The following is a 27,398-nucleotide window of genomic DNA, read 5'->3' as shown; positions in this document are numbered from 1 at the left end:
CAGGTAACTATGCCAAAGGTCATGTTCCAAATAAAGTCAGGCATTCTTGCTTGGTAGCACTTTCCAGGCAGACAGCAGGAGGCTCCATCTGAGAAAGGGAGTCCTTCCATATAGCGCCAAGCCCCTTAGAGCTATCTGGACATGGAGGACTACAACCTTAGCAGCAGGGTCCCCCAACATCTCCCCCTCTTTTGTTTTACAATGGAGAAGTGTCATCACAAGCTTTACCAGCCAACTCATCTATCTCGGGAGAATCCAGAGTTTAATAATGGACCATGACCTGATTGGTAGTAATTTTTGCAATGGTAGTAATTTGTGGGTTTTGTCATTATAAGTTTGATTGGGGCTTTTGAAACATATACCTTCCTTATCTCTTCATTTCTTGAATATATGGAATAATTGTATAGTCAGTCTTTCCACTGTCCTTGTCTGCTATCTGTAACTTTGGTGTCAGCTCTAGGTCTATTTCAGTTGATGCTTCCTTCTCTTTACAGGTCATATTTTCTTAACATACAGGCAGGCCTCATAATCTTGAATTGGATGTCTAACATTGTCACAATTTTCTTTTTGGACATTGGATTACAGATATGTCTGTAAATATGCTTAAGATTCCTTCTGTGTGTAGTTAATTGCATGGAGGCAGTATGATGGCCCAGGTCTTCCCTTTCAATCACATCACAGGCTACTAGAGATATATTTATATTAAGGTTCCTTTTCCCCAGGACTGACATGAGATTTACCCCACAATGCCCTATAATCAATTTTTTTTTCCTATTTAGCTGGTGAAAGTGAGCTCTATTCCCGGCCTTCTAGGGGCACCAGAATACTTCCTAATTGCTTTTGGGTCAGCAATACTCTGCTGAATGATCAAATGGGACACTCTCCCTACCTGTGCAGCTGTTTATACCTGTCTCCTACTCATTCCTCTGTCCTCTAAACAATGTTACTCTGGTTTGCTGCACTCACACTTTGTGCATTTGTGATAATGGCATCTCTGGGCTGAAGCGTCTCTGTCTTTACCACATTCTGGAAGCTCTTTCAATCCTATACTTTGAGGAAATCATAAAACGCCTCAATTTCACCAATTTCTTTTTTCAATTTCTGTGAATTTCATACAATCTATTTTGATCATATTTAGATCTCCTCCCATAGTTGTAACCCCTTTCTAACCAAATTTCTGTTCTTGAGTATTGTAAATATATATATGAATATTATATATAATATATATAAAGGCCTACAAAATCAGGTTTGTGTCTCCAAATGCCCTTCAGTGCATGTCTGTCCACTGGAGTCTGGTCAACCTACTAAGAATCTCACCCTTAAATGAGACTGAATCTCCCCTTCTCAGAAGTCATCGGTTGCTAGTAGTACCTCAGACAGATTTGAGGTTTCTTACTCACTTTACCAAGTCTATGAAGTCTTTTATTTCTTAAAAGATCTTGTTCTTTATTACCTGGTGGAGAGTTTCTTGAAAATTGTTGTTTAAAATAATTTGATATGGGATTTTTTAAATCACTTCTCAGCTTGTTGGCTAAGATCAAGTGTAGTATCTGTTTTTATCAGTTTAATATCTGTATATGTCCTCTATCCAAGGACAATATATTAAATGGATTTTTGGAACTAGGAGTTGGAATAGGAGCTTGCTCCTTCCACTCCACTCATCGACCTGGTGTTGCAGTACCTCCAGGAACAGTGGACCCCCTTAGGGAATAATGGTTGTTGAAAGTAAGAATGAATTATTTAGGTATGCTTTAGTTTTGAGTATCTTTTTATGATATCAAATATTTGTTTGATAAAGTGTTTGCTAACTTGGCTAAATAAATCAGATCAACCTCAAAAAATAGTTTGATATGGCATTTTTATATATTTCAGGCAGAAAAAAGTGAATGTCTTATTTTCCCATCTCTGGTGTTGATGAAGATTAAGCATGGGATGCATCTTTCAAAGACTTAGGATAATGTAAATACATTTACAAGACTATAGCTTACCCATTACAGTATGTGTCAAAGATATATATTGACATACATAAATTACTATTATGACCTTTGAATATACACATAAGCTTCCAAAAGAAATACCTAATATCAGCATGAAGATATTAAGATAGTAATATGTCATGACCATGGAGTTGAGATGTGTTGATAAGTTTGTTAACAAAGTAACTCCTTTATTAAGTAATTAAAAGTATAGACTTTGAATTTAAGCAAACCTGGTTAAATTTACACAATATTATTTGCTTGTCATGCAATTTTAAGCATGTTCTTTGGCCTTATATCTTAGAATACTGACCTCAATGGAGTTTATGGAAAGAGCAAATAAGATGTGGCTCAATAAACTTGCACAGATGTTTTGTATGCCTCATTTTTCAAATTTTTTTCTAGAACTGCATACAAAATGAAAAGTTAGTTATCATCAGCTCTAGTCTCCCACTCTCTGGGGGTTTTCCTAGTGATGCACATTTAGCTTTTACTCTGTGCACAACAAGTCAAATAAATGTATATTGAAAGTTGAGGGATCCAGTGTTAGGCATAAAAGCATTTTATAAATCTAAGACACCATTATATTATTAGACTACAAGTACAATTTGAAAGTTCACTCAGACATTTATAAGACTTGACTGAGCTCAAAAGCATTCTGCAGATCCAATCTACATCCATTTATAGCTAAATGAGTACTTAGCCCTTGATAACCCAGTGTCCTCTGTCCAAGTGAAGAAAAATAGATGCCCTCCTTTTCTATGGTTTGTCCTTATTGAATTGGCTTTTAGATTTATTTAATGTGTTCATTTTATATATTTATATATATGTATATATATTAATTTAAACATATGATAAGTAAATATGCAAATGAAATATAAAGAAATGTCACCTAGACCTATGCAAGTTCTGAGAGGGAAAAATAATAGAACAAAATATTTACTGTCAAAAGAATTCAGACAAATAAAGAAAAAAATATAAATGAAAGCATATTATAAAATAGAAAATACAGAGACCAGCTAGATAGAGCAGCAACACATAGATGGTGAACTAAGAGGAGAAGGCTACAGTGGCCAGGGAAAGGCACTGCATACAAGAAGTAGCTTCTGAGTTGTGACTTACAAGTTGAGAACAACCAGACTCTAAAGATAAGATTGTAGCAGGGTAGTCCATGATGTGAACAAAATCAAGGCAACAACAGATGGATATACTGCATATTATAGTATTGAACTGACCAAACTGTCTCAACCTCATAGGATTAGGGAATTTTTTTGGAAAAATAGGTTCAAATGGAAAAATTTATTCTGTAGGTGCTAAACCATGATCATAGAGCTTCCTGGTTTAGCTGCAACGCATGGGTGTTCAGAACAAAGGCTGTTTGCAGTCCTCCCCTATATATGGGCTATGTGAGTGGAAGTGATGTCCACTTCCCAGAATGTGACTATGTGAGCCAGTAACTGCTTGCAAAAAAGGTGAAGGTGAGCACTAACATCTTCCAGCTGATATGCATTATACTATTCACACGTGTGTTTCCTGCACTTCTGTTTTGTTCAACCCATTAGTATTGTGAGGTGTCTAAATGTAAGAGGTCAGCCTATGTGTTAGGCCATTGTTTCCTTATAATCTTCATGGTAAACAAGCAAGGCTTAGGATGTCCAATGGCCTCTGACCCTCATATATGCCAAAGTGAATTTAAATGACATACATATATGTTTGTGAGCCAGAAAGTTCTGCCTTATGTAAAACAAGGACTCCTTGGTTTAATATTATTTAGGAAAATAATGCTCAATAAGGCTAAGAATGAGGATTTCAGAACTTATAAGAGAGGGGCAAGAATGCATTATTGAGATGATAATAATATTCTACATCTTGAGTGTGGCTATGGTATGTATAAATGTGTGTGTGTGTGTGTGTGTGTGTACTAGCTATGTACTAAAATGGGTATGGCATACACACCTCAATAAAGTTGATTAAAGAAATTTGGCTATGTTCTTGTGCACAAGATAGATCAGTAAGAGACCATAGATTAAGAGGGAGCAATACATCAAATCAAACAAAACCTACATAATTTGAACTTATTCTGGGGAAACAGTAGGAGGCATGAAATTAGACAGACAAAAGTGTTACTTTGAAGGAAGTAGTAGACTTTGGTAGGCAACTGTTCCTGGTGATACTGAGTCCTTGTTTCCTTATGTGAGGAATGAGCTGAGCCTCACCACAGGCTGACAAAGATGGCATGTCATAGAGTGGAGAATAGGGAAGCAGAGCACTGATAAGTACCAAAATAATATTCTGAGTTACCATTCTTCATTTGTAAAATGGGACTGATGATGCATATGAAGTGAAAAAATACTGTAGAGAGCAGAGAAAATATGTTCCTGGCAACTTGCATGGTATGCCTGCCATGTCGGAGGCTCTGTGAATGCACAAATACTGCAATCACCCTATTAAAATAGAAAATGAATGAGTTTTCAAGATGATGTCAAAGATTCTCCTATGTATTTTCTGGGTTGTGCTTGGATAAGAACTGGGCTGACAGGAAAGGCAAATTCCTTTTAATGTGACACAATGGTAGGAAGGTGGGTGACTGAGCAGCATGGCCCTTGGCAGTATTTCTTAAAAAGGAGGTGAGCCTTGCCACAGAAGGTTCAGTAGCATATTCGATTCTCATTTCTTTACTTCCTTTGACTCATCTGTAGAAATAGGTATCAAACCAAAAGGAGCTCTTGTAGCATCCTGCTTAAGATTCTCTTCATGAGGTTGGCCTCAGCCCATTTTCTGTCAGGCTTCCTGAGTTGAGAAAGCAATGCATGAACATTCTCAAGCTCCACAGTGAAGTCTCCTGAGTGTCAGACTGGAATTTACAGCTGCCACTAGATATCTCCATCTGCATGTCCTGCAGGCATTTCCTACTCAGTACATTCCAAACCCAATTGTTTTCCCTCCCACAGTCTCATTCTCCTCTGGTCTTCTATCTAGGTTAATGCCAATGCCAACTTACCAGGCATAAAATACAGAAGTTTCAATTTTTTAGAAGTTTCAATTCTTTTACTGTCTGTCCTATACTTCCCAGTGTCAACTTACTGCAAACTTTTGTGGCTTTCCCTTGTAGTAATCTATTTTATGTACTCTGTTTCTTGACTTTCATGAGCAATGATGAAATGTTCATCTCTCCAAGAGCCCAGACAGGAGTCTATCCAGTCTTTGTCAAGGATCTGCAGAGTTGAAGCTTCAGAGGGCTCCATTCCTTCGACTTTAGAAATGCATGTTCTGTCCCCAGAGTACGGAACAAAGGCTGCACCAGTTCCCCTGTGCCTGGTCTGTCTTGCTTGCATAACAGAGAACATTCTGAACATGCCTCTCTTCTTTCTCTGAAACACTCTAGGAGCTCACCACTGAGCCTACAGAATGAAGTCCCAATTCCTAGTTTTATCCACATCCTTTCCCATGGTGTTCATTCCAGCATTGTTCTATCCAACCACACTGCCCAGGTCATGTACTATAAATAATGCACTCATTTTAACATTGGAGCCTCGGCTTATGGAATGGTACCAAGAGCTAGATAAGCTCCATTTCTTCTTTCTGACTCTGTTTGAGGGTCACCTCCTTGGTATAACCACCTTTACTTTCCTTGGCCTCTTCTTCCTATTCATGGCCTCACTTGTAGTGTACTTCCTATTATTTATTTTCTGGGGATTGTCACAAGCATCTCTAACCAAGATTTTACATCTTCAGAACAGACGCCATCTATACTTGCCAACTCTGAGTCTCAAGGGCACTTTGAGTTGCCTACTAACCAGTCTAAAAATAATCTTTAAATTTTTTTACTTCAAAACTTGTGATTTTTACCAAAGAAAGCATTTAAAAGTTCCCAAAGATACCATTAACATTTTTTTTTGCACTCTACCCAAATAGAAAACTCCCTGAGCACTAGGCGTTAAATGCACTTTGTAAAGTTTCTTACAGTTTTATTATTCCAGGTGCACTGCTACCATAAGACGCCTTTGTGGGCCATGGCTATAAATGTCATTTTCTCCCATTAAGCAAATGTATTATATAGAAGATGATTGTCTGAATTTATGGCAACTATTCTAGAGAGCAGTGAATCAGGTAATATATCAAAATGCCTATTCTGAAAAGCCAATTCCTATCATTTGAGGACTAATTTTCCCCCTAAGCTCAACACAATATAAGCTTGTTCTGTGAGACACAGCAAAAGAGATGCAACCAGATTTGATAGGTATCTAAGCAATTCGAATAAAGCTCATCACTGTTGTCAGTCATTTGGGTATTATGGGTGAAACTATGGGATAGGATGTGATAGACTCTATTAGTAATGTGTTGACGTTTCATCCTACACCCACTCACGTGCTCCCTCTGCCTTTCCCTTGTTCTGTCCTTGTTCTATCAGACTGGCCTTCAGCTCTTGAACTCAAGTGATCCTCCTGCCTCAGCACTCCAAAGAGCTGAGATTTGCAGGCATGTGTCAATCCCCTAGCCAGCATTTCTTTTCCAATTAAAGCTAAATATAAAATTCTGGATGTGAAAGTACTAAGAAGATAAATTAACATAAATGAGCATATTCATATATTATATCAAGCTACATTATCAGACAAAACACATGTTTGAAAAATGATCTTCTCAGTGAAGATACACGGATTAGTTCCAGATCTTGCAAAGTACTAATATCTTAGTCAATCGTCTAGAGGGGAAAGGGTCATAGATTTTATTTAACATGTGATGAGACTCTAAAATGGCAGAAGATCTACCTTTGGCCCTCATCACAAGATGGGATTTATGGGGGCTCTCCAAGCCTGGTCTGTACAGGACTCTGGTCCTGTGCTGGAAAGACTTGAAGCAGAGCCAATGGCCCTTGGGTGTGGGCTTGTGTGTAGGGTGTCTTGTTCTTCCTCCCCCAGGCTGGTTCAGAACTCTGAGTTTTCAGCCCCTTTTCTCTCTGTGTCTGCTAGTGGATGAGAATAGCTTGGCCCCTCAGGACAACCAAGCAATGGCTCCTTAGTGGAGTGGTTTGGTCAAGTTCTATGCTGGACAGCACAGAAGACCAATATCCTCAGAAAGGAATGCCTGGAAAGTAGTGAAGGAGCAAGACCCATCCTAGGGAGGGTGATGTCCGGGGTGGAAGAGGGCACAGAGCAACCAGGCACTCACCAAACTCTCTTTTGTTGGGTGGAGTAGGCCTCTGGGGGTGTCCCTGGGGCTCTTTCCGCAGGTCTTATTCATTGAGCTCTCTGTAGTACCACACTTCAGCACACCTGGAAGCTAAGGAGGGCTGGAGAAGGGCTCAGTGTGCAGACTCTGAAGTCATCATCTTCCCAGAAAGCAAAGCCCACTGTGGCTGGGGCCAGTGGCCATGCTGTCTGGTGGTGAAACCACACTGGTCCAGTTTTCCCATTGTCGAGGAGCTGTCATCCTTGTATAGGTCTGACAGCCACTTGAGGATGGCCTCGATGGTGTGCATTGGCCCAAACCCAGTGCTGGACTCGTTGGTACCTTCGAAGACAATCTTGTGATGTGACGGCTGACCATAAGAAATCCTGAGACTGCAAGCCACATCAGCCCCAAGCCCAGCCCTCCTGCCCCTGCACCCATTCCTCATCAGTTTCTCATATCCCCATGCTAGTATTTTTGCTGGTAGAAGTGTTTATAATATATAAAATTGGCACCTATTCCAGGGCTACATAGTGTTTCAAAAACAAAAAAAGACATAAACCACTCTCTAGAAAATATTTATTGACGTTTTAATTTTTCCATAATCTGAGAAATAAACATAATACACAAAATACAGTAAAATGCACTTTTCCCATTCAAATAAATATCTTTTACTTTTGTAAAAACTTAATAATCTGTGTAATTTGCCATAGTATATTAATCAGTGAAATAAATCAAAGATATCTTCTGGTTAAGCTGTCACTTATTTTAGTAATTCTTACGAGCATCTTTCCAGAGACAAAGAACACTTTTCTCTGTAAAATTATATTGACTAAAGACAGTTGCTTCTTGTTTGAAAAAGGAAAATATAAGTGCCTGCAAAAAGTGTTTATTGTCAAGAAGAGGCCTCACTTGGGAGAGAAAAAAAAGCATCCAAATTTTTGCTGAATCAACTATGTGTAAATTTTCTAGTTAACATCTCTTGCAGCCCAGACAACAGCCAGAATCACAATGACTTTTGTACATTACAGTGGTAATTTCAAAAATTAATGGTTAAGTACTTAAATTAACAGTTATGGTTGTAATACAGATCCAAGACAGAATTTTAAATCTCTATCATTGGGAAAGACAAAAAAAAGTGTTACATAACACAAATTTATTCTTTTTGCAATTGTTCTTTATAAGAACTGAAATCTGAATTATACAGACACAGCATATATATATATATATATATATATATATATATATCAGTGATCAGTTTAAGGCAATGTTAGTTTACTATTGCAAGTGTTAATTTTAGTAACCATCAAAAATCATGTTTAGGTAGTCCCCAATCTTGAAAGTTTTTTTTATGCATAATCTAGTCACCTAAAAGCAATGTATCACCAGATAATAAAAGTCATTAGTACTGTCTAAATTCCTACATGACCAGTCGATTGATAGTCTATATACTAGCCAGTGGAAATCAGTCAGCCTTCACTGTAGCTCCAGTCCCACAATGCATTGCTAATTTCAACAGATGGATACAGAAAAGATGATTAAACCATGTCACCTCAAAACATAATTGTGCTCACAAAGCAATCTTACACAGGCTATAAAGTGGTTATTAGTTCTGCCTCACTATTATGAAGGGCACCAGTACTGTCTCAGTGTTGACATAGGAAACTTTTCCCTTTTCATTTTTAACGAGTAGAAAATTAGATGCATGGGCATCCTTTAATACAATATTTTTATATCTACAAACTTCTGAAACATTAACTGTATACTTAAAATTTCACTAGTCCAATAAAACAGGTTTGTGGTTTCCTTTTTCTATGACATTCTTTATAATTCTTCCATCTCAAAGTGTGTATTAAAGCTGTTTGCCATTGATGTGTGTTCAAAGATCCTTGAAAGACTTGGTTTCAATAGTTCCACAGAATGACATGACAAGTGCTGAGAAGTTTCATTCTTCAGAGACATCATTTGGTCTGCCCCAGGCTCTCTTCTATCATAATACAGGGCCCAGAGCAAAGTAATGGTGAGAATCATGGCCAGGATTTGTGTCACTCCAATAGAGATCCCCAGAAACCTCAGTACTTGCAGTTGTTTGGTACCTCTCAAAAAGGAATACATTTTCTTCCCACAACCCTGTGAAAGAAATAAGATAATCAGTTTCACTTTGGTTATATTAGAGTGTCAAACAGTGATTTAAAAAACTGAGTGAGTTAAATTCATAAAGTTTAATTTAGTGATGTGCAACCAAAAAAACTTATTAAAAGATGGAGAGGACAGGGCGGTGTGAACTTTCTAAAGCCTGCTTAGCTGATTCTGACCAGCATACTTCTTTTGTTTTACATACACACAGAACTTGAGACTGACTTGTATAAAACCCACCACCTAGATCAGGACTTCATTTTGTAATTGTAACTGCTTTTCACCTGAATAATTTTTATAACCTAAGATGTATAGGTATCTAAAATAGGTATATAAATCAAATTTTTAAAACAATTCTTTGGACCTGGAGAGAGGGCTCAGAGGTTAAGAACTGCACAATCATAAGGACCAGAGTTCAGATCCCAGCATTCACAAAACAAGCTATGTGTCTTCTATGCCTATAAACCCAAGTTTGAGGGGGTGCAGACAGGAGGATTTCTGGGATTGGTGGCTTCTAAGATGGTCCTGGGTTCAGTGAGAGATCCTATCTTAAATGACTAGGTTCAGGGTGATAGGGAGGACACCAGATGTTTTCTTCTGGACTTTGTGCATGAAGAGAGGCTCATGCACCTCACATACTCATGGGCTTTCACACCCAGAGAGACACATAAAGAGATGATACACACACAGATGGCACAAACACGTAGGCACACACACACACACACACACACACACACGCACACACACATAGATGACATATAAACAGAGACATATCACACACATAGATGACATATAAACAGAGACATATACACACAAAGACACACATGTTACACACACAGACACACCACACATACACATAGATGGCACACACACAAATATGGCACTCACACACACAAATAGACACATACACACACAGAGACACACAGATGACACACAGAGAAAAATTTAGATACAGATGACACACAGAGATGACACATACACACATATACACAGAGACACATACACAGATGACACACACAAATACATATGCACACACATACAGATGTTACACAAAAATGACACTTATACACAGACACACACAAATGGCACACATACACACACATACAGATGACACACATATATAGACATATACACATAAAGAAAAATAAGTAAATAAATCTTTAAATTTTTCTGGTATAATACATTTTATCATTTATTAAAGGCTTAAGAAAATTTGCACAATAATATGTATGTGCTTGTTGATGTTTTCACAAATAATTAAATCTTGGCTGAATATTTGACACTGCATCATTTATTTCAGAGTTGATCAATACTTTGATTTTATAATCTTCAATGCTAGGAACACTACTTCGCATAAATACACAGTGACAGGAGTATGTTTAAGTCCATTTCAGAAATCATTGGAAATTCTATCCTAATCCCAAACCAAAATTCATTTAATGTTTTTTAATAAAACTCAAATTACTAACTAAAACAATTTTTAGAGTGCCCAATGATAACACAATCCAATCCAATGATATACTAATGTGATTCTTACATGTTAAGGAGTGATGGTAGGACAATAACAAGCCTTTGTTTTCTATAATTATAATTTCCTGTTTCTACTGTTTCTATAAAAGCATTACATATTGCATGTACCATAAAACACTGCAATCCATAGCACACAGCAGTCTCGGGTTTGAGCTGTTCCAGTCAGCGTCGTAGGCATTACATGGTGTAGACAGACACGTGCACAACGCAAATTCAAAGAGCTGCAGTGAAGTCCCGTGATGTAACATGGACAAGCACTACCAGAAACACTTCAGACTGGTTACACGTTTGATTTGAATTAATTGTTGGTCATTGCACCTTTTGCTATTGCCAAATTGTTCACAGCATCCCATGTGGATCTTAATTCACAGGATCTAAATAAGGGTGTATGTTGTGTAAAGTCTAAAGAGTGAATATTTAGGCTATGCAACCAATATGGCTTACATTGACTGCAACCTCTCATTTCTGCCACTCTAATATGAAACCAGATATTGACAGTAGATAACGAATGGAGGCCACTGGTATGTTTTAATGCACTTTCATGCACAGAAATGCACTAGACTGGATTTGGCTTAAGGTCACAGCCTTAACCCATAATCTATACTGACCCAATTTTTTTCCAAAATACTGTTTGATAAGCAGTATTTTTCCAATTATTTATTATTTTTATTTTATGTGTATGTGTGTATTGCCTGCATGTAGGTAAGTGCACCTGTAACTCCTTTCCAACCTTCCTTCCTTTTTTTTTGAAAGCCCCAATATGTAGTTCAGGCTGACCTTGATTGTGTGGCAATCCTCCTGCCTCAGCTTTATGAGTGCTGGAAATAATTATAGGCAAGTGCCGACATTCTGAAACTCACTATGGAGCCCAGGCAGGCCCTTGACTCTTGATCCTCCTGGGTGCTGGTATTGCTGATATGCACTTCCACACCCCTACTCTATTCTCTTTCTCTTTCTCTCTCTTTTGTCTTTTTGAGACAGGGTCTCCCTGTAGCCCCAGGTGTCCTGGAACTCACTATGCAGACCAAGCTGGCCTTGAACTCACAGTGATCCGCCTGCCTCTGCCTCCCTAGTGCTGGGATTAAAGGTGTACACCACCATGCCTGGCTATAAGCAGTATTTTTATGTGTGTTCATTGCTGAGTTGTATTAATGCCTCACTTGGTCAGACTTAGGCCCAAAGATTAAAAGCATTTTCCCAATCTGCTACCAGAACATGTTGATATGTAGTAATACGTCTACGTTTCCCACCCCATCTGTCCACCACCCACAGGAAAACATATATGGGGAGTTACTGTGTAATATAGGATCTAATCCTACAGGTAAGGATCCGAAATACGCAGGTCACAGACACTTCAGAAGAAAATTTACAAGGTCATGGGGCTGGAGAGATGGCTTATCAGTTAAGGGCACTAACTGCTCTTGCAGAGGACCAGGTTCAATTCCCAGCACCCACATGTGGCTAAGAACGACCCATAACTCCAGTTCCAGGGGGACACGATGCTTTCTTCTGACCTCCAAGGACTTTGCATGACATAGGTGCAGCTATCTACATGCATGCAGTACACTTATACACATAAAATAAAAATAATAAATACATTTTTAAAAATCAACAAGGTCGGGGCTGGAGAGATGGCTCAGAGATTAAGAACACTGGTTGTTCTTGCAGAAGGCCTGGGTTCCAATCCCAGCACCCATATGGCAGCTAACAACTGTCCATAACGCCAGTCCCAGAGGATCTGACAGCCTCTTCTGACCTCTGTGGGCATTTCACGACACAGGTGCACTTACCTACATGCAGGCAGTACACGCATACACATTACATAAAAATAATAAATAAGATTTTAAAATAATCAACAAGGTCATTGTGTTTAGTTTTGGGTAAAAAAAAATCTAATAAGAATCTACAGCTTATAATGGATTTCTGAAGGAAAAAGAGACAGAAACAAAGGCAGAAGGAAAAATCATGACCAAGAAAAATGGGTGTAAAAGAGTAAAGAAAAGGAGGCACAGTAACTACGAACCACACTGTCCCTTCTTGAGAAATCAAAGCATGGGTGTCTTGTCTCTGGTGACCAGTAGCCAAGCTGTGCAGTATGTCTCCAGTGATCCCACAGCTCAGAAATAATTCACTCTTCTAAAGGGAATTTAATTTTAAATTAAGGTGATGCATTGGTTTGAATGAGTATTCCCCATAGGCTCCAAGCACTTGGACACTTGGTCCCAAGTTCATGGAGCTATTTAGAGGGTGCCATGGAACCTTTAGGAGGTGCAGCCATGCTGGAGGAAGCACATCACTGGGGGTGGGTTTTGAGAGTTCTTAAGCTTTGTATGATTTCCAGTTTCATTCTGTACCTACTTGAAAATGTGAGCTCTCAGCTTTCTTCTTCAGCCACCTCTGCCTCCAGGCCTCCCCTGCCAATTACGGACTCTCCCTCTGAAACTGTAAGCCTAGTAAACTCTTCCTCTATAAGTTGCCTTGGTCATGGTGTTTATCATAGCAACAGGAAAGTAACTAATACAGGTGCATATTTGAGATATCACTTTATAACAAATTTCAAGAACCTTGAAAGCTTCTGAGTTTCCAGTAAAAGTGACTTAGTGCTTACCCTATAAAGATAGCTACTGAAATAAATGGAAATTCTTGCATATTTTCCCCCTTTTTTTTTTTTTTTTTTTTTTTTCAGAGTCTGCAAAGAACTCTGTAAGCCATGAAAACAGAACTATGGAATCAGTTATTAATTTGCGTACCATATTGGAGGAGAGGAAGGATTAATACACAGCTCTTTCATTTTCAAAGAAACTAATTGATAATTTTCCCCAATAATACATTACTCTAGATCAATAAGAAAGCCCGTAAAAGCAGTCAGACACTTTCCAATAACTGCTTTTTCCTGATTCATAGTGTAATAAAAACTGACAGCAAAAGATCAGCAAAGGTTTTGCAATCTTTCCAAAAGTACAATTAAACAATATGATTTTAAACTATTAGCATCAGTTTGGTAATCATGTCTCTGATTGTCTTACCAGATTGATATTATGCAGAAACCAAAGTACATGTAAGGACAATTCACCAAAGTTTAACAACATTGCAAACCCTCCCACTCAGGTATTCTACAGAGTCCATTCACTCTTAAAAATGTTCATCTGTAATACCAGCAAGCATGTTTATAGGACGCAGTAAAATCCAGCAGCCAAGGTCATGACCTGTAGCAGCAGAAGTCTGAATTCAACCCCCTGCTCTGCTCCTTGAATGCCCTGTAACTTTGGGCAAGCTATTCAATTTTACTTTAGTTTCCACATCTGAAAACAAATAATAGTAGCCACTTGTTTCTGATGTTGAGAGGATTAAATGAACCAACAAGCAGAACAGCATCTAGAACCCAGCAAGAACATGGGATGTAGCGACTCCTACCTCTGTGTCAGATTAGAAAGCTCAAATTTAAAGTAAACGGAAAATCAATGGCCAGCAGATATGGAAACTATGAGGTACAACACTTTGTAAGAACATGAAAATACCAAAAACAGCATGGTGTCATCAACAAATACTTGTCTTGCCTACAAGAGACAAAGTGGCCATCACTATTTTTCAGGATGGTAAAGTCACTATCCAAAATGTCTATCTGCCATCGAGAGATTAGACCACTAGCCTCCTGGTCAAGCAGACAGATAGCAATAATCTCAAAAGAGTTGCTTTAAAAAGAGTTGAAATCAAAAGTTTTGATTTCAGACACATGAAAAGCTAATTTAGAGAGGCATTTCATTTGACATTACTGCCAAGCAATATGGCACCATATTCTCATGTCCCTCTCTTGGGAAACTAATACTAAACAGCCTTGGGTTTCATTGGGCTGATTCCTTGTCTCTGTCTGCAGTATACTACAAATATGAGTCTTCAGTGCATATAAAACATTATAGAAATATCAATATTGTTGGGCATGGTGGCGCACGCCTTTAATCCCAGCACTTGGGAGGAATTGTGATTTTGAAGTCCTATTTTATTATTGAATATTACAGATAAAGATCACTATAGCCAGGCGTGGTGGCGCATGCCTTAATCCCAGCACCGGAAGGCAGAGGCAGGCGGATCTCTGAGTTCAAGGCCAGCCTGGTCTACATAGTGAGGTCCAGGACACCTGGCAGCTGGGGCTACAGGAAGACCCTGTCTCAAAAAGACAAAAAAAAAAAGAAAGAAATATCAATATTTTGCTAATGATAAACTTCAGAATTAAAGGTGAACCATTCAAGGATACTAATTTTCAATTAAATGGGAAAAATAAGCACAAAAGATCTATTATATAACAGAAACTATAGCTAATAATAATGCATTTTTAAAAACAAATCATTCAAGAAATATATCTGCTGATGCTTCAATCCTTTTAAATGCTTCTAATCATTTCATATTTATATTTTCAACAGTCTCTGGAACTTAAACTTTACTTATATATTTCATCTTTTTGTGTAAGATCTCTCTTCCCTTTAAACTAATTCATCTTAAGCTAAAACCTCTTCAGGAGAGGTAATATTTCTTTTTCAAATCTTAGAATAAAGCAAAGTAGAAGCTGGCGAGGTATGATCCATTATACTTCTTACTTTGACATTATGGAGAGTCAGTTTCAATATTTTTTAAAACATCATATTTAGTTTTAAAAGGTCCACTAAATTGTATTATCCAGGATGCACTGGGAATGACACACATTAGTTAATACTGAATGTTCTGGAGAGCAAGTGGGCCTTGGAGGTCAGCAGGCTCAGCTTTCCAAATCTGTTCAATGCATGGCTAAAAAGGATGTTGCCTCCGTGACAGCAGCAAAGCAGGTGCAGTAAGAGTTCTAAGCGGACTCTTCCATGCAAGCAATGACGGCACAACAAAACCGGCCAGAACCAAATTTCGCAGAGCTCTGAAAACCAAAGATTTGCAGTAGTAATCTGAGCAATAGTTATTCCAGAAAGCACCTGCCTCTCAAGAACACAAAGCTCTATAGCATTTGAACGTTCCCATTCCCATTCCTCTTGCTTGGCACAGAAGAGCAGAATGTGGTTGAAGTCCCTTTAAAAGCCCACTTCCCAATAAGAACTGTCAATGTTTGTCAGATCTGATGGTTCCCTAGGAAATCCCATTTACAAGGCTGTTGTGTGCCCTGACTTGGACTCAACCAATAGATCAGGCTTTTCCCCTGGAAGTGCCCACCAAAGACAATCAGAGCAGCTGCTGATCACTGAGGCTGCTTGAGATACTCAATGACATTTGCACTATTTAGCCAACCCAAATGTTTGAGAAAAGCACCTGAGAAATGGTTAAGTCTACAGTGTGCTTGGAAGAGCTCTTGCATATCTATGGGGACCCAGAAAGTTACACCCATGCCCAAGATTGTGCATGTGGTAGAAAAGACACGAGACGGCCCTAGGATCTCACCTGCAAAAGATGTGGAGATTCTCTGAGCCTTTGGCAAAAGGCTGGGAGACCTACTAGTTCCAAACTTTGAAGGACATCTCTGTTCATTCAGTAACTGACTTGAACTATCTGAGCAAGGAATGCAAAGCCACACATATTACAAAATAAGACTTACAGAATTAGTATAGAAAACACAGCAAGTTAGCAAGAAACCACAAATCAAATCACTTTCAGAGGGGCAGAGGTTCTGATTTCTGGAGTTGTCACATTAAATTATTTCAAATGTACAGTTGGAAAGAAAGTAAGGAAGAGAGAAAGGGAGAGAAAAGAGGGAGGAGGGGAGGAAGCAGGGAAAGAGGGAGGGGGGATGGAGGGAAGGAAGGAAGGAAGGAAGGAAGGAAGGAAGGAAGGAAGGAAGGAAGAGGTATGGCTCATATGCACAAGATAATTTTTTTAAATGAATTATCAAGTTGCGGGCCTAGCAACAGGATCTTCCCCATCTCACTAGAGAGCCCTTTCCACACTGGAACAATTCTGGTTGTTTCTCTTCTTTCTTCTCTTTCTTTCCCTTCTTTTTCTTTTCCTCCTGCTCTTGACAGGGTCTCTTATATCTTAGGGTAGCCTCAAATTCACTGTGGAGCTGAGGATGCCCTTGAAATTCTACCTCTTCCCTCTTTCTACTGCTTACCTCTACTTCCTGAGCACTGGGATTACAGGAGTGTGCCACCACACCTGTGTTGGGGATCAAATCCAAGTCTTCTTGTATGATAAGTAAGCACTCTACCAATTGAGGTACATCCCCCACACAACTACTAGTTCTTACTAGTCATTTCTATTTTGGAACAGCCTTCCTAACAGGATAAGATAGTCCCATTTCTGCCCTTAGTCTATCCCTTTTCCATGCAGCAGTTATTCTGAATTTCACTTTTCCTCTATACAACCTCTTCTGGCTAAATATGCTCATTTTCCTTCTAGCTTTCCAAATATGTATGCCTCAGCACCCTGATGATCCTTTTCTGGATTATGCCAATTTTTTCAGTGCTACTCAGAAAGTGACATAGCTTTTTAACTTCAAAAGCACCTAGAAGATACAATAGAAATTTAAGAAAATCAAAGCTATTACAAGTGGGTTTGGATCCTAGTAAAAAAAGAAGAAAGAAGAAAAGCTTTTTTTTCCTCCAGAAGAGCAGACATGCAATTGTACTGTTATGCCAATAGATGGGGTGTGACTTCCTTCCCCATCAGGTGGCCATGAGTAATCTCACTGAGAGGGGAACATGTAGTTTACCCAAAGCAGAGGTACCCCTGGAGTCCTCTACGTTTCCATCAATGTGTTAATCTTATCATTTATTTTGTTCTCATTTCATTTACAAAACGGAGAGCCTTCAAACAAGACAGAATTTTGGTTCTTAAGTTTGTCTTCAGGATTGTATGAGACTGTATTTCACATTTCTGCACCTAGAAACTCTCAGAAGTATTTTCCACAAATTATTTAAAAGAAATAAAGTATCATTTCTGTGTCCCTTGTACCCAGCAAAACAGCCCACCTAAGTGTGTCACTGTATAGTATACTAACTGGAGCTGCCACGTATTTTTCTCCATGGCAGTGTATTTTAATGATAGGTACTGAAGAACGCTGTAGGAAATTCCTCTCTAAACAGATTAAAAAATAATATTGAAGATAGTTTCCTAGTGAAATTATGAGCAATACACATAAAAATCCCACTTGGAAAACAATACTTTGAAATTTTGCTCCCTCTAAGACATTAGAATATTTATTCTTCTTACACTACAGTTATGCAGAAAAGTGTATGTCTCCTTTTCAACTGGGCTGTCAGAAAACTCAGCTAAGAGGAAACTCATGTAGCAACCTTGCTTACCTTCAAATTAAGCATATCTGCTTATTCTTTCTCTTGCCCTTCACTTTGACTTTTCAATTCTAGCCATAATTCATTACTGTTGATACATTACATTTTCAATGCTGCATTAAGACACAGGGAGTAAGTGTCTAAACAACAATACAAATTTCTCTACAGTAGACACAATTTAACATGTCTTTGATGCCTCGGATGGCATTGCAGAAGCCTGCAGCATACCAAGTATTATGCTGAGTGTCAGTGTGTCATTTACCCAAGTACCTAAATCGGTGAACTTTCCAAAAGAATATTCCTCACTATATGATCATGTTCCTCCTTTTTCCCTCTCTAAATCTGTCACAGAAATAGCTGAAGCATTTATTTTTTATTCTGTATTATTCTTGTTGAAATAATTAAATTAGAACATAACCCTGAGCTTTTCATTCATTGAGATAATTATGCATTTGGTTTACACTTTCCAATGTAAACTTGAATACTTGTTGAAAGGGAAGATACGAGGTCTAAACAAACAAGGACATGTTTTTACATGATCTATTTTACTATCCACAGATACTTTTGCATATCCAAACTCTTCACAAGTGAGTCAAAAGAAGAAACAGAAATATAGAGATCAAAAGAGCATCCATTTTTATTAAGCAGAGGAAAGGCCTGAGTTGCATTTACTTATTTGCAGATAAAATATTCTGAGCTGATTTTGTTCAAATACATTTTTGTCCTAAATAAAGGTATGTTATCTCTATGTAAATAGTCTCAGATGATTCAAAGGTATGAATAAGACTTGCTGGCTAACCTACTTTCCTTGCTGTAATATTAAAATTCTGGTCAACTATTAACCATAAACAACAACAGTATCTTTATCAGAGAAAAGAACATGAATCCCTGCATTCCCGGGAATCTATTTGAAGGCATGTCAGGATGCCTCATTTCACATGAGGAAATTATACACTTGAAATTATTCTCTGATCTATCTCCAAAATGAGTTTCTAAAATTGGAAGAACACCCATGGCTTTTCACTACCTCAATATTCACAGGCCACATCAGAGGCCAGGCAGGCCTTTAAGGTCCATGAAGATAACGTATAAATAAAATCTAGGTGCCAATATATGCATAACAGTATTGATAGTTCCATAATTGATTTTTTATGATAAACATGACTTTCAAGTTTGAAATGATTATGTTAATTATCAGGTACAAATATATAATCTTCACTCAGCTTCTTATAGAATCTAAGAACTGAATAATAACAGTTCATGAATTCATTGGTTAAACAGGTTGGGTCAAAATTTCTTCACTAAGACTCTTAAGGTTAGCAGGGAAATAAGTGCTTCATTAAAGAAAAAAAAATTAAATAACATGCAATAAGATTCACAGTATTTTTCAGTCTTATACAGAGTAAAGTTCACCCAACCATAGGAAACGCAGCAATACAAGTCATCTTATTATTTTTAATACATGTCAGATCCTCATATTGTCCTTAATCCTCACAATATCCACAGTAGAAAAGCAGCATCATTAAATGTAAATGACTCCATCTGCTGAATATTTTTTCAACTTCACCAAAAGTGTGGTTATAAAGAGGCTAGTGTCTGAAAACCCAGCAGCACACTCAGGTTCTCACAGCAGAAGGGGTCCCTTGCCTGGATATCACTAAAGTTTATTCACAGGCCCCTCATGCAATTTGTCCACCCAAGAAGAGGGAAAATGAGAAAACACAGAGTACCAAAACCTTTGAACTAAAAAATCCGCCTTCAGCCAGCACAAACACGTATAAGCAGAAGATGCAGATTTTCCTGTTAGGATGAGCAAAACTAGGGCCAATGTAGCTAGTTAAAAATCATGATTGCAGTGCAGAATCACTATTTTTTTTTCTATTTAATTCAATAAATATTTTAATAAATTTCTATTACTGGTACCTTTAGCCACCACTGTATGCTGAAAAGTTGTGTTTATTATATGCCAGAGGTGCGCTGAGGATTTCTGTTTATCTTTTTAATATAATGAGATAGATGCTATTAATACCTCATCTAACAGACAAGGCCATCAAGACTTGAAATTGAAAAATTCTCTAAATTCACCTTGCTCCTGAGCATGCATTTAACATCTGAAAGATCCAAGTTTGGGCTTTGAGCTCAAGCTAACTCAAGCTTAGTCACTGGCACTACAACCTCAGACTGTGACTCAGTCTATTTGTGGGTTACTTTTCTATAAAATGCTAATAATACTGAAAGAATTATTTGGGGGTTTTAATGAGTTAATGCATTTAACATTCTTACTCATAATGCTATGTAAGTGAGTATCCTATTTGGAAAACTGGATGTGCCAGTTAATACCAAAGGGGACTGAGGGTTTTTAGACTGAAGGTGAGGGAGGACTGTAGAAGCAGGTCTCTCTGATCTCCTGCTCTCCTTCCTCCTGTTCCTTTTGCCCCCAAAGCAAGTTCTAGAAGCTAGAATTCCTGTCCTCTGAAGCAAGCTCTAAAACCTAGGAGACTTATTTTCTAACCTCCTCCCTTGGTGTGACAGGTGCCCTGCCCCACGCCGGGAAGAAGGAATATCACAAAGAGACAAAGGAAGCAACCTGAAAGTTGCCTTGTTGACATACTCTTCCCTGGATGACCATCACTAGATCATGTGTCTTTTGTCTGCTCATGTTTTTCCTCTACACTTTTTTCATTGGACTTGAAACAAAAATGTTTTTTTGTAGAGGTTTGGATTTTCATTTCTAAAGCCTCTCCTGTCATGTAAACTTTTACTGAGTGTGTTAACCTATCTCTTGTTACAGCAGTGCCAACCATGAACCTTGAGATGAGTGAGAAAACAGTATTTCCTTCTGTCTCCCATGTACTTTTCAATCCTGAACTTCTTGAACTTACAGCTATAAACAGAAGCATATACTGCAAATGGACACTGTTCTTAGGGCTTTAAAATGCTAGTTTTCGTATGTCAAAAACGAAAGAGAAATCCACATAAAATGAATGTCCAGCTTATCCTTATTTTTCACAGAAGAAAATTGAAACACGGATTGGTCAAAATTTTGTACAAGGCTACACAGCTTATAAGGAGAAGATCAAAGACTTCAACCCAGAGGTCTGATGTGAGAGCCTAGTCAGTGTCTGAACTGTGCTTCCTCGGTAACAGAAATTCATTCCTAAGAATCTCTCCTTCCTTCACCACCTTCCTGCTTCCACTTCAGTTCTGTTGCAAGTGCCTCTTCTTTCATCTTTAAGTGCTGGTATTCCCAGAATTCTGTACTTATCATGTATGTTAAGTTATGCCATCTCTTTTTAATCTCCTTCCAGGCCTCCAAAATGTCATATGCAGAGACGATCACTCCACCTACCCAGTTTCCTTTCGACTGCTCCACAGAAATTAATGTGGTACATGGGAACACAGCCTCTTACTCAGACCACATTACCTATGGACCAACCATTATTTCCAGCCTCTCTTGCAGCTAAATGAAGCCACAGGAATGTGAACAGAGTTAATGTTGTGCCTCCACTTGACCTCATGGCTGGGATTGAAGAAAAACAGAATGAGTTATGGCAGACAGGTATGTGGAAAGACAGTTACCTTAACATCTTGGCTCCTGAATGAACTTATATCGGTTACTTTTCTCATTAGTACAAAATATATGCCAGAAAGAGCTTAGATGAGAGGATTATTTTGATTCACAGTTTCAGAGGAAAGTTAGTTCAAACAGCTCTGTCCATGGTAGCAAGGATGTATGTGTCTGCTGCTCCTACACTGTGGTCAATCAGAAAACAAAAAACAGGGCAGATGAAAAGCTGAGCTACAAACCTCAAAGACTCACCTCCAATGAATGGCCTTAACCAACCAGACACCCACAAACTCTGAAGAGCACCAGAAGCTGGGGACCAGGCATCCAGTCACATGGAATCCATTTCAGATTCCAATCAAAGGATTTTGATTTTGGCTGTTTTAGGTGCATGGCCATTTCATAATGCAAAATGTATTCAGTTTAGTGTCAAAAGTCCCCACAGTCTTAACAATCCCAGCACTGTCCAAAAGTTCTAAGTTTCTACTGAGACTAAAGGTAAACTCTTAACTATTAGCCCCTATTAAATTTTTAAAATGTACATACTTCCAATATGCAGTGGTACAGAGTAAGGATTCTCACTGCAAAAGGGAGGCTTGGAGCACACCAAGAAAAGATGAACTAAAGCAAGACTGAAGCCCAGGAAGACAGACATTGAACCCAGCAAGTCTGATATCCAGATTGCATGATGATATCATCAAAAGGGAGGCTTGGAGCACACCAAGAAAAGATGAACTAAAGCAAGACTGAAACCCAGGAAGACAGACATTGAACCCAGCAAGTTGGATTCCAGTGAGTTTGGGAAGCCCTTACTCTATGATCCTGCCATCTGCAGCAATCACAAGGCTCTTTCTTGGGCCAACTGCACTAAGTTCCTGTAGCTTTCCTCAGCAAACATTGCATGTTTCTGGCATCTCTAACATCCTATGCAATATCCAATATCATTGACTTTTTCCCATAAACTTGGTGCAAGCTTCCATGATTCTTTGACTCTTCCATTCTGCAAAACTAGCACCATATGGATGACAACAAGTTCTGATACCAGTTCAAGATAAAGTCTGGCCCCCTTGGATGGTGACTCCAGGAGTCTTTAAGTAGCTGAATCTGGGGAAAAAATTCCCTAGATACAGCTTGTGGTATACCTGCAACTTTTTGGGGGGCGGGGGGGCACTCTTTTTAAATGAAAATCTTTCCAGTAGGTTTTCAGTTTCAAGCCCTGGAGACTTTGATGAATGGGATCTCACCCTGAAACCACCTTTCCTATGCTCCAATGTGAAGCACATGGTTTCTCTTTAATGTCACTGATCTCCTTAACAATTAACACTGCATTATCTACACTTGCTTCATGTACAACTTTCAGTCTATTCCTGCTCCAGTCCTAACTAAACTATATATTTTCTTAAATATTTCACCTTTTCCTTTGTTCTTTATTACTTGCTGAACATACTGAGAAAAAACATTCCATACTCTGGATGATATGCTGTCTTGAAATAGCCCCCAGCAAGTAAATTAATACTTTTAAATTCAGTACCACTCAAATTTTAAAACACAGGCAAACATAGCCAGATTCTTTTCCAGAAGGTAACACAAATGACTTGTAGACTAATTTACAGTAGAATCTCTGAAACCTCATATGCTGTCCTTTCCTGTCTGCATTTCTCGTGGCATGACAGCTTTACAAATTTCTACAAAAATGACACATTAATCTCTTAATTAGTCTTCTAGTGATTCTATAGCCCACACCTTCAAGTTTTTCCATATTTCTCCTACAAACCAAGAACCATGTGTGAGATTTACCATAGCAACAACTCCACTTTTTTTAAAGATTTATTTTTATTTGATTATTTTGTCTACATATGTATATGTGCATAAAATGCCTGCAATACCCAGAGGCCAGAAGAGAGCATAAGATGACCTGGAATTAGAATTATAGATAATTGTGAGCTACAGTGTGGATGCTGGGTACCAAACCCAGGTCCTCTGCACTAGTAGCAAGTACTTTTAACCACTGAGCTATCTTTCCATTTTCAAAGCCCACTTCTTGTCTTCTGTATGTTACGTTCCTCATCTCTGGGGCAAAATATCTGACAGAAACAACTTGAAGAGGAGAGGTTTATCTTGGTTCATAGCTTCAGAGGGAACAGTCCATCACAATGGGGAGTCATGGTAGCTGGAGCTGCTCTGTCAGTAGCAGTGGGAGCTTATGGCTGCTGCTTCCCATATCATGGTCAATCAGGAAGTAGAGAATTTGACTAGATAGAGGGCTGAAATATCAGTCTCAAAGGCCCACCTTTAGTGAACCATCTCTGCCAGCCAGGCCCATCAGCCTCTCAAGAGAGTCGCACCAGATGGGAATCAGATATTCAAACGCATGAGTCTGTGTTGGGGATTTCAGTTTCAAATCACGACATGCATATGGGCCTTCCTGTGATTAGATATGCCCCTTCCCACTTTTTTCATTCTCCCCAGGGTACAAGAAGAAAGTAGGACCAACTCTAAAAGGCAAAGACTTAACAAGGTAAAGTTTTCTTATCATCTTGGCCCCTGAACAAACATGTGCCTTATGGTTGACTTGCTGCCTAAGCCACCTGAGAGAGAAACAAACTCTCACCTCATCTAAGCCATGGTATCATCCCTTTCTTTAACTGGCATGCACACACACAATCCACATCTAGCTGAGTTCTGTTTCCTGAGCTACATTTTGTCTCCTGGGTTTCTGCATACCAAGTACCAGACGTCTATCTTAAACACAGTGCTTCTATAGTGGAACTAATAGAATCTAATCATCCCTTTAGTAAAAGGCTTCTTCATGTATCCAGGGTCTATATCTAAGCAAGCCCACTGCCAGCTTCACTGTCACGCCCCACAGACAATCCACCACCTAATTCTGTTAAGCTCTAGATTTAAAGTATCTTTCATATTTGTTCCCTTGGCTCCATTCTCAATGCCACGGGCTGAATCCCAGCCTTTATAATCATGTAGATTATCCATCAGCCTCCAATCGAATTTCCCTGCCTCAAGACCCAATCCTCATCTCAATACCCTACCTCATCCCATTCTTTACAACACCAGCATCATGACTTGAGGACAAATCTAAAGTCATTTCTGTGTAACATGCTTTTCCAGGTCAAAATACTACAACAGCCTTTACAGCATTACATTCTCAGGGCAAAAGTTGCTAGTCTCTATTAATACAGCACAGGAGGAAAAGCTGTCACTTTGAACAGTAAATAAGAACCCAGAAACTCACAACTGAGCTATGTCAAGAAGGACAGTGAAGGGAAAGAACAATGCAATTGTCTACCTGAAGCAAATCTGGCAGAGCAGTTCCAGTCCTGATTTGATCAAGCAAAGTCTGAAGATAAAAGCCTGCTCCCACTCCAACACACACACATAATCAAACCCAAACTCATCCTGCAGGGCTTTGATAGAACAGACAACACCCTAAGCCAGAGTCAAGCTGATCCTGCTGGCAGTTTAGGAGGAGATAATGAAGTCAGAAGAAAGGCAGGAGGGAGCATTTTTGAGTTTATATAAAAGAACTCTGAGAAAGGAACTTCTTGGGGGATATTCTATCTAAATAACCACTGAGCCTGAAAAGTGGCCCACCATTTACAATCTGGGCAGGAGGCTCTATATGTGTGTTTCTGGCAGCAGAGCTCTATTATTAATAAATCAGAATCCCATGACTACTCCTTACGTGACAATGCCTCAAATTTGTGAGCAAGCTTGCCTTTTCACTTGCCAATTACAGACTTTGGTATAAAATCTATGTGTTAGCAAAACACACAGGGTTTTCACTAACCAGCCCTGCCCTGTGCATCGCTGTGTCAGGGCCATCCTCACAACCAGTGCTTCCACCATGTTTACTTGCTGTCAGTCCCAATTTTGCACCACTGCTTGGCTTGGAATGTTCTTTGCTGTCATCTGCCAATCAAATGTTTTCTCTACTTGGAAAACATCTACTCACCCTTTAAGATTAAAAGGTCCATGAAATACCACCATCGCTATGTACTCCCACTCTGAACCACAGAGGCAATGGCAATTAAGGATTGCCTGATCCTACCAGCTCCTTTTTGTGCCCAACTACAAAAGAATCTAATTCCTAACCTTGTTTTCTAGACACTGATGTGGCTCTTCCATGCAGACTTGGTGAACTTCAGGTCGGTTAATTAGTCAGTAGTTGGCTGAAGGTCTAAGGTACTACGTCTCCTTCCTGCCTTGTACTTCTCATATTTGCTTCTAATTTGTCTGTATCAAGTGTGAAGATTTTCTTAGTCCTGAAGAGAATCTCTATAATAACCTAAGAGCAGGGTGACCTGGATGAAAACCAACAGGCCCTTACTAGAAAGAGCTAGCTGTACAAAATGCCACACCTTCATCCCTACCAGGGAAAAATTATGAGAGAATGCTGTGTGTGAACGTTAGAAAATAAAAGTTGTGGAGATCCTAGTAGACAGCCTGAAAGGGTGGGTTCCAACCTCCATCTGTATAGTGGCTCTGATCTCAGCAGACCACTAGAGAGTGCTGAGCTCTGGCCTCCCTCAGGCCTCCCTCTGGTCTCCCTCTGGCCTCCCTCTGGCAGAGGGGCTGAGAATGTAGGGGACTGCCTGAAAGCCCCCTGATCCTGCCTCCATGTGGTGATAAGCTTCCCCTAATGGCGCCATAGCCATCCCCCTACTGAGGATATTGTGAGGCCTTTCCCAAGGCCCCAGGGCAATTCTGGCTTTCATAGGCTAAGGCTGAGATCCTAGCAGACAGCCTGAGAGGGTGGGTTTCAACCTCCATTGGTATAGCAGCTCTGATCTCAGCAGACTGCCAGAGAGTGCTGAGTTTTGGCCTCTCTCTGGCAACCCTCTGCAACAGGAGCTGAGAAGGCAGGGGACTGCCTGAGAGCACCCAGATTCTGCCTTCACGTGTTGAAGGAAGCCTGAGTGTGCCTGACTGGAACCTGAATTGGGCTTCCGTAGATACTCCTGAATAGCTGATCTGAAGTCATCAGTTCCCTCCAAATTAAACCTGAGAGAACCTGAACCCTGTACCAATCAGCTTTACATAACCAATAAAGAAAGGATCTAGGCACCCGGATAATACAAACAGAAGCATATTTCTACTTAATTTTCCTATCAGGATCATAACAACAAAAGAAATTCACATGCCAAAATCACAATGAAAGAATGAGCATGCTCTGGCCACCCAGGCTGAACTTCCTCCTACACTCTACCAGTCCTATAGAAAAGTTCTACAAGGAAAACTCTCTAGAGATAACCCAAGACACTGAATTTAAAAGAACAATAAAAAACATGATGAAGGAATTCAACAAATTTAAAGAACACACAAACAAACAAATCAAAGAGCTAAAAGAAGATAGGGATAAACTTCTGAATGAATTCACAAAAGAGACAGGAACATTGAAGAAAACTCAGGCAGAAATGAAGAAGGAAGTGCAAAACTCAATAATCCAACTTGAAACAACAGGGGAAAGCCTCACCTCTAGAAATAATGAAATGGAAAACAGAATATCAACACTTTACTCAAGTAAAGATTATGGAAAATTTTTTTTTAAATACAGGAATGGAATATTCAAGAGATGTGAGATACCATGAAAAGACTAAATACATGGATCATAGGAATAGAGGAAGGAGAAGAATTTCGGGTTAATGATATTGACCAGATCTTAAACAGGATTGTAGAAGAGAATTTCCCAAAATTAAGGAAAGACATCCCATACAAATACAGGAAGCACATAGAACATCAAAT

At 39.1% G+C, this 27,398-nt stretch overlaps 1 protein-coding gene and 1 non-coding gene across 4 annotated transcripts in view; one reads left to right on the top strand and one right to left on the bottom strand.

Moving 5' to 3' along the window:
- The first annotated feature begins 1,511 nt into the window (after positions 1 to 1,511).
- On the top strand, positions 1,512 to 1,703 carry LOC115069573. The gene has a single exon (XR_003848824.1). It is a non-coding gene; the product is annotated as a U2 spliceosomal RNA (small nuclear RNA).
- A 6,004-nt stretch (positions 1,704 to 7,707) lies between these two features.
- The window catches only part of Tspan12 (tetraspanin 12), a 102,368-nt gene continuing 82,677 nt past the window's right edge, over positions 7,708 to 27,398 (bottom strand). For 2 of the 3 annotated variants that reach the window (XM_029561507.1, XM_029561506.1), the window contains exon 9: positions 8,840 to 9,275. In XM_029561507.1, the coding sequence (XP_029417367.1) occupies positions 8,970 to 9,275 (306 nt within the window). In that variant the 3' untranslated portion in view covers positions 8,840 to 8,969. Of the gene's footprint in view, positions 9,276 to 27,398 lie in introns of all 3 variants that reach the window. The other variant, XM_008828885.3, reaches the window with a different exon arrangement.

This window comes from Nannospalax galili, unplaced genomic scaffold (assembly GCF_000622305.1).
Source record: "Nannospalax galili isolate Female #2095 unplaced genomic scaffold, S.galili_v1.0 scaffold413, whole genome shotgun sequence".
NCBI lineage: Eukaryota > Metazoa > Chordata > Mammalia > Rodentia > Spalacidae > Nannospalax > Nannospalax galili.
Note: the sequence above shows the minus strand (reverse complement) of the source record. Positions and strands in the feature narration are given on the sequence as shown.